Source organism: Neolamprologus multifasciatus, chromosome 17 (assembly GCF_963576455.1).
Source record: "Neolamprologus multifasciatus chromosome 17, fNeoMul1.2, whole genome shotgun sequence".
NCBI classification, from domain to species: Eukaryota; Metazoa; Chordata; class Actinopteri; order Cichliformes; family Cichlidae; genus Neolamprologus; species Neolamprologus multifasciatus.
Window position 1 is genome coordinate 974,568 of NC_140455.1, and position 16,281 is coordinate 990,848.

The 16,281-nt window shown below is 40.4% G+C and overlaps 1 protein-coding gene across 5 annotated transcripts; it reads right to left on the reverse strand.

Moving 5' to 3' along the window:
- Nucleotides 1-4,347: 4,347 nt before the first annotated feature.
- pfkfb3 (6-phosphofructo-2-kinase/fructose-2,6-biphosphatase 3) lies at nucleotides 4,348-11,657 on the reverse strand. Of its 5 annotated transcripts, none has more exons than XM_085138426.1 (16): nucleotides 11,417-11,657; nucleotides 9,551-9,676; nucleotides 9,288-9,384; nucleotides 9,121-9,187; nucleotides 8,947-9,021; nucleotides 8,805-8,861; nucleotides 8,567-8,691; nucleotides 8,250-8,457; nucleotides 7,994-8,140; nucleotides 7,793-7,897; nucleotides 7,567-7,696; nucleotides 7,328-7,455; nucleotides 7,023-7,211; nucleotides 6,747-6,769; nucleotides 6,346-6,396; nucleotides 4,348-5,771 (listed from the first exon to the last, which is right to left on the reverse strand). In XM_085138426.1, the coding sequence occupies exons 1-16, from the start codon at nucleotides 11,484-11,486 to the stop codon at nucleotides 5,765-5,767; spliced, it is 1,605 nt and encodes a 534-aa protein (XP_084994552.1). In that variant the 5' UTR covers nucleotides 11,487-11,657; the 3' UTR covers nucleotides 4,348-5,764. The 5 variants fall into 5 exon arrangements, with proteins under 5 accessions (XP_084994552.1, XP_084994550.1, XP_084994554.1 ...); XM_085138424.1 differs by having other exon boundaries at nucleotides 9,551-9,679; XM_085138428.1 differs by lacking the exon at nucleotides 6,346-6,396 and having other exon boundaries at nucleotides 9,551-9,679.
- Between the last annotated feature and the right edge of the window lie 4,624 nt (nucleotides 11,658-16,281).

Consider the following 16,281-nt stretch of genomic DNA (forward strand, 5'->3'; position numbering starts at 1 on the left):
TTTACGTTTTTCTTTGCAAAATATAAAGAAACAAGAATAATTTTTCACTGTATTGAATATAACAGTACATTAAACCAGGAAATATTGAACATGTGAGAATACAAAAAGGTTATGCATGTCTCACTTTTTTTAATTAGTTGGTTTTAATTGGTTGTGCAATAGTTGCAAACAGACAGCCATGCAATATTTAGTGTTTACACCATTTATGCATATCTACATGGAAATTTTATTCCTGTGGTATCATTTGGCTTGTGGCTTCATCAAGAGCTTATTTGCCTCTGGACGTCACAGTGCATAATCGTCTCTGTCTTTCCAGTGTAAAGAGTGAAGTCCATTACTTCAGAAGTATGAGCTTAGTTTGTAGAAAATCTGCAGGGTGTCAGTATGATCCCAGGTTAATATGTGCAAAATAGCAAACAAAAACCTCCAGCGGATAATAAAAAACAACATTGAAGGGACATCTTGAAGAGATGTTTGCAGAGAATCACCTATCATGTCTTAAATGTCTTAATTTAATTAAGAGAATTTTATTTCCCCATGAATAATAATAAAGTGTGTTTGCACTGTTTCTGCCATTAAACATTTTAGTAAAGCTTGCTTGCACTCGGGGCATGTTCAACAACTTTAAACACTTTCAGATTACTTTTAGTGACTTTTGAATCACAGTCATTATTTCACACCATTAAAAACCTTTTTTTTCCCCATAACTTTCAGCTATTCACTAGTCAACTACACAAAATCTTTCCATATACTTGGCTGCAGAAGCAGAAGCAACCCCTGGCTGTAAATCACTGCACTTTTGAGTCTACCTGGGTCATCGAGTTCATACAATGTGTGTGTCTCTGTGATTCTGCATGCACACTCTGTATGAAACAAGATTACTTTGGGCTCAAGTGGGGCAGGGACACATGAGTAAGAACTAAGCAGGACAAGCTGCTGAGTCATGGCTAAGACAGAGTGAGACATGATGCCCGGTCACCTGATGATGATGAATCAGTCTGTGAAAGAGAGTGTGAAAATTGTCACCTGTCCTCTTTTTATGCTAATCTCAACTGTCCACATTCAAGTAAAATAATGAATTTTGGGTAGATTGCTCAGCCTTGATCAACTAGGCCAGTCGGTATTACTGCCTTTGTAACCTGGCTGATTGGGATCACACACAATCCTTCGTCAGCGCAGCATTAGACGGCTATTTGTGGAGCTGCTAGCTTAGTTCAGACTGTTAATAACGAGTCCACATACCATTCAGATGCCTGACACAGCAGCTCCTCTCTCCCACAGAGATTACAGACAACACACATGTAAACACACACACCGGGCTAACCAGTGGCAAGCCACATGCAAGTTTGCTTCAGTCTGTGCTTGCCAACACAACACATAGTTAGACTCCGGAGCCTTGTCATTAAATTCACATCTCAGTCAAGCAGGAGGCAATAACATGGGGAGGGGGCGGGGGTCAATTAATATAATAAAATGTGAGCAAACATGATGCAAAATGCTGATTATTACTAAGGAGAAAACTTGAATAGGTAAAGTGTACCAACGTGAGCGACAACAACATGCAAAGATACAATGCAAAGTAGGTTTTAGAGTTTCTGCCTGTGAGTGCTGAGGAAGCCGGTCAGTGTGTGTCTGTGTGTGTGTTTGAGAGGGAGGCGGAGCACCAAGTAGTACCTGACAGCAGTCACATAGCCACTCTGCCCACAGGATGACTAAACAGAGCCAAATCACTTGGTCTGCCCATGATTCAGACATGGGGAAATACCACATCCAGCTGGCAAATATAGTGTGTGCGACACAGTGGCAGGAGAGAGGCAAATATAGGAAGGGAGAAGCATCTAGTATGACAAATGTTTAGCTCATATTAATTAAAATAATAATGGATTGCATTTATATAGCACTTTTCAAGACCCTCAAAGCGCTTTACAATTCCACTATTCATTCACTCTCACATTCACACACTGGTGGAGCCAGCTACAGTTGTAGCCACAGCTGCCCTGGGGCAGACTGACAGAGGCGAGGCTGCTATCGCGCCATCGGCCCGTCTGGCCAACACCAGCAGGCAGTAGGTGAAGTATCTTGCCCAAGGACACAACGAGCGAGATTGTCCGAGCCGGGGCTCGAACCGGCAACCTTCCGATTACAAGACGAACTCCCAACTCTTAATTAAAGTGAATTTCAGTGACTTATCAAGTGCATCAAGGCTAAAACAATAACCCAAACTACTGACATGTGTTTCTGATTTTAAGCTGTTGATAACTCATCAAGTCTCATGAGCTCATAAGTGGTAAACAGAAAATCTGGAAATTTGCAATATACTGTGGTGACTTTTGCACATTTTGCACACATTTTGAATGAAGTCCTTTTTCAACTGCATGCCTTTGCTTAGCAGCAGCTAAGCCAGAATTTTCCATCCGCCAGGAGCACATTTAGATATCAGGAGGCAATAAAACTCTCGAGTCATTTACTTATGGAAACTAGTTGGAAAAGACGGACCTCAAACCAACTCCTACTTTGCATATCTCAATGGAGATATTGTGTCATCTGCACAAATAAATATTTTTGTACATAAACCCAACTTATTAACTGAATAATAAGGATCTATGGTGATGATGCAAAGGTAGTGATCGAAGAATAATTTCCAGAAAACATCCGTGCAGTTCTAATATCCCTGCGGCCATGAAAAATAAAATCATTTTAAACAATTCTTCACAATAGTGATGGCTAAGAAATGCTCTGAAGGACTCTGGTAACAGCCTAATTAAGCTTTTTGATGACTGGCCCTTAAACTGAGGTGAATCATTAGCATGCAGCCTTAGATCAAAGGTCACAGATCCATTCATGTGCTGAACAAGTAGCACTTCTAACGAAGGGTGTCTACTGCAGATGGTTATTTACCATTCTAACCAGCAGTCTGACGACTGTCTTGTCATAGAAAATAAAATGAACAATTTTTACTTTACTTTAGAGCACAAAAAATGCTCTAATGTATGAGGTCTCATTTATGCCAATAAAATACTTCTATTCTATTGTCTACTGTCTACTTCGCTTGGGACAAAACTATGTCAACAACCAATGTTTTGTCAGTTGTCATGACAAAACATTTGTCTGTGCAAATTCAGCTTTTAGCTTCAGTCTTTGTTGAGCTGTTTCCTGTCGTAGGCCTGCGCCTTTCTGTGTCCTCATGTGTCGTTTTTCTGTATTGTTATGAATGCTGTCCTCAGGGGCCCTTTGTGCTCTTCTTTAGGGCGTTCTGATGAGTCGTTTAAATGTGTTGCTGTCTTCTTCCTTTGGTTTGGCCGGCGTTGTTAAGCAAGTAGTTGGATTTGAATTTCTGTTTCCTTACAGAATAAGTCTTCAAGGAACCCAGAATAGCTGCATAAAGATCAAGTGAAATCAGCCAATAGTTTCAGCATGCATTATATTGAACAACAATGTAATTTATATTAAATAAATTATATTTATTTTTAATCAACTTAGTTATATCCTGTTTTAAAATTTATTGTATGACTGTGTGTATAATCAGTTATAACTAATGCCCAATTGTCCAAATGTAAACTACTGTATGTAATGTAACTACACACATAATGCAAAAAGGTGGTACAAATAAAGCTCAAAGTTGAATGAATAAAAGCATGTTTAGCTAAAAGTTTCAATAACAAAAACAACATACACAACATGAGTGCACATAAGTTTGGCACATGTGAACCTCCATATATCAACATGTTGATGTTTAGCGGTGTAATATGATGACTACTGTTGAAGCTGTGGTGGAGAAGAGGTCACTGAACAAACTGTTGTCCATTATGGATAATCCTGACCACCCTCTGCACCATTTACCCCACAGGCAGTGGAGAACCTTCTCTAACAGACCGATCCAGCTCTGCTGACACAAGGACAGTTACTCTGTACAAATGCAACATTTACCTTGATAACAGTTCATCACAACACTTTACACACAAGGAAGTTTTGTTGTGCTGCATTGACCACCTAATGTCAGTGAATACTTATTCTGATCTTCACTCAAGTCATCTTAATTCCTGTTTTTGCCCTGCTGATATTGATACTTCATATGTGTATTTAATTTTCAGATTTACTTGGTTGCTTTTGTTTAATCCAGGTATTTTTCTCGTATTGTGCTATATGGCACTCCAGTTAGTTATGTCAAGTATACATTTACCTCATCGGTGCTATAGTGTAGCTTTCAGCATGCTAACTCTTGCTGCAAAGCCATTATGCTGGCAGAAATAACTCATGTCATGCTAGCACTGCACTCTGCATTTGTACCATTCCTTCTGTAATTTGTCAAGCAACAACATTTGCACTATTAACTCAACCTTCTTTTAAAAAAAGAGAAGTGTCAGGCTTATCAGTGCTCGTCATAGCTACTTCCTGAGTCCATTTTAGGCTGATAAGCAGCTTGCAACTCTGTGCAACTCTGTGACTCATGTGAATAGGTGAGACAGCCAGAACATGCAATGTCATGTGCACATTAGCTCCATAAAAGGAACCAGAGTAGCCTGAGTATTATTGGATATGGGCCAATGAAAACAAACAGGGTTTTTCCCCCATGAAGTGAATTTAATGGTTCAACAAAAGGGAGGAAAAAAAGAAAATATAATAATGTACAGTTCTATCAAAACAGTGTCTTTCCCTCCGAATACTTATTCACAACTACTTAAAAATAAATAAGGAATATAACAAAACACTTTTACAAAAAGAAAACATTTCAAGTATCTCAAGCAAGCCTGATACAGCAGTTTTCGGCACAGGCGTCACACTTTCCATTCAGTCACAACACAGTATTACAAAGAGTTACACACATTTTCATCAAGTCTCCCACAACGGTTCCAAGTCATCTCCCATACAATGTCACTTACACCATATGTATATGCAAGTACCATATGTACACTAAGATTTACAGAGATATTATTAACAGCACGCATTTTAACAAAAATATAGGTGCTTAACTTTGTGCGTAGCAGACAATGAGAGCAAAAAGAAAATAAACTTGAAGTAACGTTTCCCATCAGAGACATCTCTAATGATCAGCGTGCACTGTGGCACTGAAACTAAATGGAGAAATTAAATATTGAGATGACATGTAGAGTTCATGGGTGAAATGTGGCGCCTCTCAAGTAACGAGTCTGGAGAAAAATGGCGAGAAGCAGCATTAGGCTTGCAAAACAAGCACTACAGGCACTCTACGGCAAAGATCACCTTCATCATTACTGTGCAGTAACATGACAAACAAACTGACGAACAGAAGCAAAATGTTTCGCCACTGTGCAAAATATTGCTCATTGTGTAGTGTCAACATACAAACCAATCAATTACATAACTTAAAAAAAAATATGAGTATGTGAAAATACAGTGTACAACTACTACAAAGTTGACAGTGTAAACTAAAGACAAAAAGAAAAAAAAAAAAAAGTTTTCTGCATAACAGTCTTTGGTCTCTCCAAAGCAATAAACCACAATAAATTGGGTTCCATCAGAGATGCAAAAGTTCTATAAAATATTTTTCAAAACAGATTCAATCACACAAAAAAAAGAAAAATTGAGACATTAAATACAATAACTGTGTTTTGAACAGTAAGACGTGCAGCAACTTGTGTCCTGGGCTTTAAGGAGGAGAAAGTAAGTAGATTTTGGAGGAGAACAAGTTCACTTTGATGATGTTGCACCGACTCTTCAATGATCCACATGTCGGTAATGTTTCACTGGCAGGGCTGCAGGATGTCATGGCAACCAGGTGAGCTCATCAGGTTCTGCAAACAAAACAGAAGTTTAGATTCACTTTGCACTGCGGCAGCTGGCAGCTGTGCACTACATAGCTACTATACAGATCCATAACAACACAAAAGGCAGCAGTCTTACGCAAAGAGTGGCCAAAGATAGTGTAATGTCTTAACCACGCGTTACGTCACGCATGTTTTCTCAGCCCTAATCTGCTCTTTGATATTTTTAGGTGCTGTGAAAACTTGCGTCGAGTTTGCCACTGTGCAAATAGGTGGCTGTGGCTGCATCGCTTTAATCCTTGGGTGATTATGACAACATGCGCACATATGCACACACCCTGCACTGTTATTCATGCTTTTCCACTGCACCAGCAAATCCTATCCTCGTGCCACCAGTGAAGTGTACTAATGTTGCATACTCATTTAATTATACAATTAAGTTTGGTTACAGATGATTTCGAACATGGCTCCGCTCGGCAAATAAAGACACAGAACAATTTAAGCCAACTCATCCTACTTTGCTGTGGTTGGCAGATTTAAGTAATGCACTGATGTGGCTGCTAGAAGAACTGAAGAAACTGCATAGCCTTTAAAGTGTGTTTACCTTTGAAAGACTAAGAGCGAAACCACCTTTAGATAGTGGAGGATGGTGCACCTTTAAGCAGCACAAGACAGGCCGAGAATAGACCAAAACATACAAAGACAAGAACAGGACAGTCAGCATGAGGATCAGGAGTGTAGTAGTGATGAAAACAGATTGGAATGACAGGAATGCTAAACAAAAACGTGGGAGTTCCCCATGAACTAAGAACTTTCCTTTTCCCGTTGCTTCCACAGGCAGGATTTTGTAATGAATCGTCATTTCCCATTACTCAAGTTTAGAGTTATTATTAATACATTGTTTTTCTGTAAAACACTTGAGTACTGTGGAAGTCCGGAAGAAGAAATGTCATTGAATACGACACAGCACACAGAAGAGGCTGACAGTATATCCTGAATACTTACAGGCAAACTTTGCCCAGCCAGTGCTGAAAGGTGTGGAAAAGGAGGAGAGGGCAGAGGAAAAAAAGAAAAAGGACGAGAAGAAGTGTGAGTGAAGCTGTCAGGAAGGAAATGCATCTGTGACTCGTCACTTCAGCTGGATATCCAGCCAAGATAAACAATCTACTTTGCTTGAGTACAAATACACTGCCTCTCAAACTCCACATTAACACCAACAGCCTTTTTAAAAAAAAAAAAAAAAAAAAAAAAGTATAATTTTAAAGGTTTTGATAATCCCACCTGTCCAGGGAGAGTGAGGGGTATGTGTGATGGGCTGCAGAGGGCCAGCGCAGAAACAGAGGGGGGCAACTCCTGGATTGGGGCCTCGTCCAGGTCGTCGATGCGAGGTTTCTTAATGTTGGACTCTGGGCTGGTGAGGGGAGTCACGCTGTTCCTCCTGATCAAGGTGCCAGGACCTCTCTTAACCTCCTGCAGGGAACCAAAACAAACAGACTCGAAGGTCAAACACATGCGTGGAGTTTCATGAATAAGGACAATGAACAGCAGCTGCTCAGACACAGGACGTGACAATGAGCTCCCATTACCTCGGGTCGCTCCCTGTGGGTGTTTACTGCCTCCACATTCAGGGAGATTGACTCCACTTTGCATCCATAAGCAACTGGGGTGAGTTTGAGCACCGTGTGGAGGGGACACTTCAGGTAGGCCATTTCATCTGGAATAACAAATGGCAAGGAAAATATAAATAAAGATTAAAAACTCATGCAAGAACACATTTGAATTTGACCTTGAACCCAGGCGGGTTTGTGGGATTTGGAGTACCCACCTGCACTCTTATCCAAGAAGTAGGCCAGCAAGCAGCGCATGACGGCCTGGTGGCAAACAACCAACACGTTCTCTTGCCTCTCCAGCTCCATGATGACTGGCTCGACCCGCTGCACAAGGTCCTGGTAGGACTGCAAAGGTAGAAGGGGAAGGAGGGGGGGTTTAAAAAAAATAGCTTTTTATTTTATGAGGTAAAGTGTCAATGTACCAAATGGCTGCTCGTGTACCTCTCCAGCAGGGTAGCGGTAATAATATTTATCTTCATCTCTCAGTGCAAACTCCTCAGGGAATTTCTCCTTCACTTCATCGTACGTCATCTCCTCACAGACTCCCTAAAAGAACACACCACGCACGTAGTCAGCTTAGACATGATGTGCAATTAGCAATGTGTAATACAACCTAAAAATACATCTTTAAGTGACACTCACTGCATCAATCTCATTAAGAGCCTTCCACTGCTCGTACGGGACTCCGAGGTGCTCGGCAGTCTGGATGCTGCGACACAGCTGGCTCGTCCAGACCTTCAGGTCCTTCAACTGCTGCTCCTCCACAAATCGAGCCAGGGCGGATGAAAACTACAGCAGACAAAGTAGTAGTCATTATCACCTGGTGTTCATTATGCAAGGTTTAAAAAAAGGAAAGTATCAGCTGATCAACTGGAAGCTCTTATGCTCTCTTTTGTACCTGTTTGCCATGAGCTGAGAGGCCAGCGTCACCCCCCAGCCTTCCCTTCAGATTGTCTGTGCTCTCCCCGTGCCGACACAAGTAGATGGTTCGGGGCTGGACGTGGATGTTCATCAAGTAGTAAACGATCTTGCTCTGAATGTGATCCTGGATGCGGTTGACGAGAAAACGGCGACCCACATCGATTACCTTGATGAAGGAGAGATCCCTGGGAGAAGACAGGATGCAAATGATTCATCTGAAGGTTTGCAATGACGCGACATAACCAGTGAGACAAATCTAAGCTGAGAATTAAATTTAAATTTTTTTTTTTTTACCTGTCGTATTGATCTGGGTCCAGAGGCTGGTAGCTCTTTTTGTAGCATTCAATCCTTTTCTGGAAATCCAGCATGGCTTCAGTCTTGTTACAGTCCCGGTAGTCCGGGCAGGACACCTTCACTTCCTGCATAGGAAGGAAAACTGTCAGGCGGCGAACAACATGCCTGATGCCAGAGATTTGTGAGCATTGTGTAAAAACAGCACAGTAATGTCTCTGAGGTTATATTTGTGACTCACCATGATGTTCGACGCAATGACGCTGGGATCATCGCACACGGACTCAATGAAGAAAATCTAAACAGAAAAGTGAGACTTTAGAAAGGTGCTCCACATCACTGATTCAGTACTTTGGTACTCTGCTAACGTTAGCAGCATGTACCTTAAAATCATTCTCTTCCCCAAACTTGAGGATCATGTCTCGCCTTTCTCTTGTTGTGTTGGTAGCATCAAAGACCTACAAAAAAAAAAAAAAAGAGAGAAAAGTTTAAGAAAAGCTTCACCACAGGATAATGTTGTCACAGAAACAAGTTATTTGAGAAAATAGAAAACTCACCGCTACTTGGCCACCTTCGTCCTTCAAATAGGACCTGACATCTCTCAAGGCTGCTAAGGCACACTGCCTGAAAAGCAATGATAAGAAACGTTTGTTTTCTTCTTCTTTTTTAATAAACAAAATGTGTTTTTATTTGGGGTGTTCGTGTAACATGAGGGGAGACTTACTGTCTGATTTTCACGGCACACTCATTGTCAGGCTTGAAGAAATCATAAGAGCTGTAGTTCTTGACTGCTTCTCTGCGGTACTCTCCTACATTGAAGACTGCAACACACACGAGAAAGACAAACAAGTGTGAACACAACGTCCTGGAATTGGAAACATGAGCTGATGCCGTTTCCTTCCAGGACCACAGTGTTACTGTGAAACTGATAAGCTACTGAACAAATAGGAACAGTGTACAAATGTGTGTTGCCGTCTGTAAGCATACCTTTGGTGGGCATGCCGATCCAGTTGAGGTAGCGGGTGAGTTTCCTGGACATGTACGTCTTGCCCCTAGCCGGCAGACCCACCATGACAATGACGGTGGGTGGGTTGGCGAAGTGGGGAGCACCACCTGCTGTAGAGACATTGTGAGATATCACAATTGCGCTTGTTTGCAAAACGTAAAACATGTTTTGTGTGTTTAACTTCAATTATTCTAGGGGTCTTTTTGGTCACCTAGGTCCCATCTCTTTAAGCCAACAATACGCTGATTGGCTGCTCATCGTAAACAACATTTGATGAGCAAGTGGCTGGGGCTTCTGTGGTCACAGATGACCATAACAGACATATATCCTTATGTGACATTAAGCAAAGCCAAGACTTTTTTTTTTAAGTCAGCTTTTTGCTCCAGTGATTAGTTGAACATATACCAATCTCATTATTTTAAACTTCGACAATATGCAATGCTTTTAATTACAGGCCCATTATTTTGACTAGCATCAATGAAACACTGACTTGAAGTAATTGACTACTGTGCAAACTAAGGTTTGTATCCAGTTGCATAAATAACGGATTTTGAATTATTCTTTCAAGTCACCAACCTATAATCTCCATTTCCCGCTGGCGGGCTTGCGTTCAGCTTCAACCTCACTGCACATCTGACCCACTTCTGTTAGCCTTCACGAGCCAGGACAATTTGTGTTCACATGACCAGATATACAGTAAGCCCCCCACCCCCAAAGGCTCATGGGAGATTTTACAGGGCTTGCTTCGTGTCACGCCTGCTCCCTCTCTGTCCGTGCAGCATCAGCCATTCATCTTCAAATAGGCCCACGCATCCCCACAGCACTGCTAATCTTGTTTCCACAAACACAAAAGTGCTTAAACGGAAAGATGGATCAAATTTTAAGGAGATGCTCAGACATCAGAGTCAGCCTTCCCTGTGTTGAACCTCCATCTTTCACAACTGATCACCAATAGTTTTAGGTCTTATGACAAAAAGGTTCAGTTGGATAAATTTGCAGGTTTATCTCTGGATCAGACATAAAACAAAGCTTAAGGCAAACTCCCAGCACTGACAGACGATTGGTGAACCATGTGCAAAATCCTATCAATAATCAGTCAGAAGCAGAATGAAGTAACCAGTGCATTCATGTGTATTGGAAGTGGGGTAAAAATACTGTTATGTTGGTTTTTTTCTAAACTTACTAATAAGAAATGTGCAAATAATTGTAACAGCACAAAATATCAAAAAGACCAAAAAGGGAGAAAAAAAACCCACACACAAATTAGGGACGTAAATGACATGAAATTCGCTTTACTTCTATCAAATAGGTCATTTGCTTTAGCATTTAATTCAGTTTTAAATGGCCATTCACGGGCATTTGCCGATTGACCAACTAGAAAACGGAACCAGCATCGTTCGCAGGTTGCGCGGGGGAGGGGAAGGCACTATTAACCATGGCAACAGGAGCTTAGTTAGGCCGGAGAGAGGTAGTGACGTGTTGCACGTGCTGAGCGAGACCACCAATGAATGAATGAATGATGCCGGTTTTTCGACTTGGTGATTTAGAAGACCGGCGTATGCGGCAGGTGCAGTGCATCACCCAAAGACTCAAGAATATTCGACCAAAACTGCAATTCAGTCACAAAAGTAACACTACGGGGTTGTTTTACAGCAATGCAGCGACGTGATAAGCATTCCTACGGCAATACCCACCCAGCACCACATTCACATGTCGTCAGAAAAAAAAGAACTAGCTTGATTAGCGTACATTAATACGCGAAAATACATTGAAAATACCAGTTATCGTTACATTTAAGTAACTACTGAGGTACCCACGAGCAAAGCATAATATCTGCAGTGTTTTACCTCTCCGCCTGTCATCCTTTGTGGGAACCCAGATCTTTTGGATCCTGTTCTGGGTGAGCTCTCTGGGCATTCCTTCGGGCCTTATGAACTGCACAGGAGAACTAAGACGCTTAAATCCCGTCGATTAAAAGACTTCGAAGAGCCGGAGGCGATGTAAAACTAGAGCGTAGTTCTTCCGTTCAGTGTGTTCAGCGTACTGACCGGTGCAGAGCCGGGTTTAATCTACCGGCCTGTGCCACACATCCGCTATTTAACTCCGCCCGCGCGGCCGGCAGACAACGTGACTTGGGACGCGCGCGCGCAAGCACGTACGTTCACACATATTACACGCGCACAAAAACTGCGCCACAGCGCCTCTCTGTGGTGATTCTTAGAACAGCACTTAATACGTAACCCTTTTTTCATTATCGACATTGTGTGCAATAGTTCTTAAACCGACTGCAATCCACGGTATATTACTCATTTTATTCTATTTTTAGCAGCGGCGCCAGCGGCGGGTATAACTGATATCTGATATTTATTAATTAAAGCTCCATGTGGAAGACTAAGACTAATTAAGACTAAGACTAAGACTGATTTTCAAATATTCCTGAAGCTTTCTGCTGTATGTTTATTTTTTAAATATTTTTTTACCATTTCAAAATGCAACATTGCCATTAATTTCCATTTTGTCTCGGTCTAACGTGTAGTGTGAATGTATAACATTAACAATTTTTCTGTGTATTCATAATATTTTTGAATATTATTGTTTTTATATTTTTTAGGATAATTCTGATAAAGTTTTTATAAAATGGGGGCTATTTATGCGTTTTATTTTATTTATTTATTTTTATTTTATCAAAGAACGATTCGAAAATGATACGATTTAATGTCTGAAACCAAATTTTTCTTTTCTTTTTTTCCCTCCACGTCCACGGTCTTTGTGGTCAAGGTGATTTGCGCCCCCACGTTCTCCACGTCCACTCGCAACCCACAACAAAATCTCAGCTACTTTGTTCAGTCTAAAGATGTGTGAAACCAACCCCAGAAGAGACGTGCAGAGCCTCACGTCACCTCTCTCTCCTTCCTCATACTGGGCCGTCCCACTGAGTCACAATGGGTATCATTAGACATACACTGGTGTGGATTTAACTTTTTCAAAAATGCCCGCATTAGCCAAGCATGCTTTCATCTTATAGCGCAATAAAGACATTCGAAGGGAAATGACGTGGAAAGGCAGAAATGACAGACAAATGATACTGAAAGAAGCTCATGTTTGGTTAACAGCTGAAGAACCTGGAGAGGTTTAATGACATATATATATGTATGTATGCATGTATGTATTATTTGAAAGGTTTTAAACCCTTGCTCTAAAGATGTCACTTTGTTAATTTTAAACATTTAAACGTGTTTTTTTACATTCAGTTATCCTTTCCCAACAGACTGAGCAAATACAACTGCCTTTGCAGTTGGCTTTGTAACTTAAGCCTGAGCACTATAACAACAGTCTGCAAAGGGAGAACTCAGAAAAGCTGAGCAGACAGACAAACTGATACATTACTCTCCAACTATAAAATATCAACAGGCTTTCTATGATCCCATTACTGACTTTATAATGGCTTTTTAAAAATGTATTGACATGTGTGAGATCTTTCTTTAAAAAAAAGTGCCACATAGTAACATCAAAAAAATATGGGACTCCTTCTGACCTCCTTTCAACCTTTTTTCCAAATCAACCATGATTCTCTACATTGTGTCCTGTTTACCGAATGAATCAGAGTGACAAACTCTTTCCTCTTGAACAAACAGTGGACACAATAGTTGTGGAATTTACATCCATCGTAAATATTCATACCACGCACCCCCCCCCCCCCCCCCCCCAAGCTGATTAAGAGTTAAACAAGGTCAGGTTGTGAACTTTACCTGGAGGGTTGAGATATGTTTGGAGTCTACAGTGAAAGGGTTCAGCTGGAATGCCTGTGAAAAAAGAACATATTTTCCCCACAAAAAGAAAGCAGGACATATATAAATGTTTGTAGAAGCACTAACACAGTTCTGGAATTTTAGATAATAATATTATCACACTCCTTCCACCAACTGTAACACTGGAGGGTTTTTTTTTTTCTTTTTTTTTTTGGTCACAGCCACATTAGTCCTAATTAAAGGGGCTGACTGTGCTTTTTCTTATTTTATGTCTTATTAAATATGTATACTGTTCTAACTATGGTCTGATTAGCGCTGATCTCATTACTTTAAAAAATGGTCAAATTTCAAAATAGTAAGTAATTAAGTAAGGGATTACTTAAGTAGTTAAGTAATCCCTGTGATCTAAACAATATAAATGCTCCATATCTACAACCTATATTCTGAAAACATAGGGATGATGTAAACTGTGAATAAAAATGGAATACAATGATTTGCAAATCCCATAAACCTTCAAATTTTATTCACAACAGAACATAAAGTTATTCAATTAAACTGTAAAGGTCCACGATTTTAAGAAAAATATTGTTGCACTTTGAACTGGTTTATATTTTCAATTTCATGATGCACCAAATAGTTTCAATAGGTGGAAGGTGTGGACTGCAGACGGGCCAGTGCAACACCCAGAGTCTTCTACTACGAAGTCATGCTGTTGTAACAGCTGTAGGGTGCAGTTTAGCATTGTGTGCAAATATGCAAAACCTTTTCTGAAAAATATGCCATCTGTAGGGGAGCATATGTTGCTCTAAAACCTGCATATACCTTTCAGCATTGATGGTTCCTTTGCAGTTGTGCAAGCTGCCAGTTGGTCAGGCAATGATGCATTGCCATACCTTCAAGAGAAGCAGGTTTTTGTACTGAGCACCAACAAGCCATTATTATTGGTGTACTGAGCACCAATAACAATGCCTCCTCTCTGGCATCCATGTTTTCCAAAAGTAAATTAAACCAGAGAAGAGTTTTACACTTTCCTCAGTCCATTTTAAATTAGCTTCATCCAAGAGAATATGCTGGCATCTGGATCGTATTTACATATGGGTTCTTCTTTGCATGATAGAGCATTAACCTGAATTCATGGATGGAACAGAAAACTATGTTCACAGACACTGATTTCTGTAAGTGAGGGCCCAAAGTTCACAAACATCCTCTATTAATTTGTTCCTTCATTGTCCCTTGTGCACAGATTTCTCCAGATTCTCAGAATCTTTTTATATTATATACTGTAGGTACTGAGATAATCAGTCTTCACATTTTTACATTGAGAATTATTACTCTGATTATTGTTTCACAATTTTCTTTTCTCTAAGGTGTTACAATAAAGTTTAACTTCCAAGGATTTCTGAATAAAGCATTTATAAAGTTTAGCAGTTAGATGTTAGCAGGAAATTAGCTAGTTAGTTCCCACCTAAAGATGACACACTATGTTCCGATTGAAGAATTTCTAAAAAATTGTAAAATGCACAGCTCTGCTATAACTTTCTATCATATTATCATAAAGCAGAACTAAACTTCAGCCAGGAAAGCATCTGACATAATCCATCCACATCACAAGGTTAGTCATTAATATGTTGCCGCATGATTTTGATTACTTGATATGAAAAAGCCCTGATCCTAAGTAAGATCCTGAAATCTTCTGAAGTGCCCATGGGCTGCAGTGTACACCATGAGATTTTAAAGATTTCCTAATTTGCTGGTGTGCAAATAAAACGCTGAAGAGACCAAGAATGAGGCTGGTTTCTATCCAATTAAACAAGACACAAACATCCTAAAAAGATGACAACCTCAATTATTGCAATAGAAGCTTGGACCTGGAAACTGGGCTGATATGTCATCACCTAACAAGTGGATAAGCAGAGAAGCCCCACCCACCTGCTGTTTATTAAATGTTTTGTTTGCATGAGCTAGCCAATCGGACGAAAGCTAGCTTAAAACATGAATTAAGGGGCGAATCATAAGGGGAATAGCATAAGGTAAAAATGGTCAACAATAAAGAGTTGGAAATGAGCAAAAAAGTGTTGAGATAAGAAAACTGCTGATGACTGAGCAAAACCCTAAATATATATATTTAAGACTGCTGTGACTTCATATAATATGCAGGAACAGTGACAGTGATGCAGACTGTATTTTGTCTCAAGAGAGTAAACTTGAAGCTTGTCTGTCTTGGAATGAGCTCCCATAAAAATAGCTGTTAATCCAAATGGGGCCAAGGCTGTATAGGCATCTGGTAATTAAAGCATTATTTTGAAGGGAAACTCTTGATTAAGTCTTTTATTTGACTGACATCTTTCTACACACAAACAGAAGGACAAAGTGATTACAGTTAAACGTTTAAGAAAATAATCACAGTCTCGAAAGTAAACATGTAGTGTTGAGCTTTATGAGGTGTCATACTGATAAAATTTACAGACGTGTATTTAAAAGTCATTACTGGATCATTTGCAGTACTTTGCTTTGTGTATTCAATTTGTCCCTAAGCAAGCACTCAGTTGGGAGGAAAAAACTCTGTGAAGAACACAGACAGAAAGGTGAGAGAGGATCAGGGAGACAAAGGAAATGAGTAACAATATAACAATAAACACTTAGCTTGTTGATGTGTGTGTGTGCGCATGCATAGGTGTGTGTCTGTGTGGGTGTGAATGCATGGTATGAAGGGGAGGAGCGGTGATCAGTCCATCGTTTGAGGTCACGGGAGCGTAACTAAGGGACATGTCTGTGAAGGTTCTCAGTCATCCAGGTCATCGTAGTCAAAGGAGCTTCAAAGAAAAGCATCTGGACTTCTTTAAGTTGTTTGAAGACGTTTCACCTCTCATCCGAGAAGCTTCTTCAGTTCTAAGGTCAAATGGTGGAGAGTCCCAGATTTAAACCTAGTGGGAGTATCCCCCCACAGAGGGACAAAAGGACCC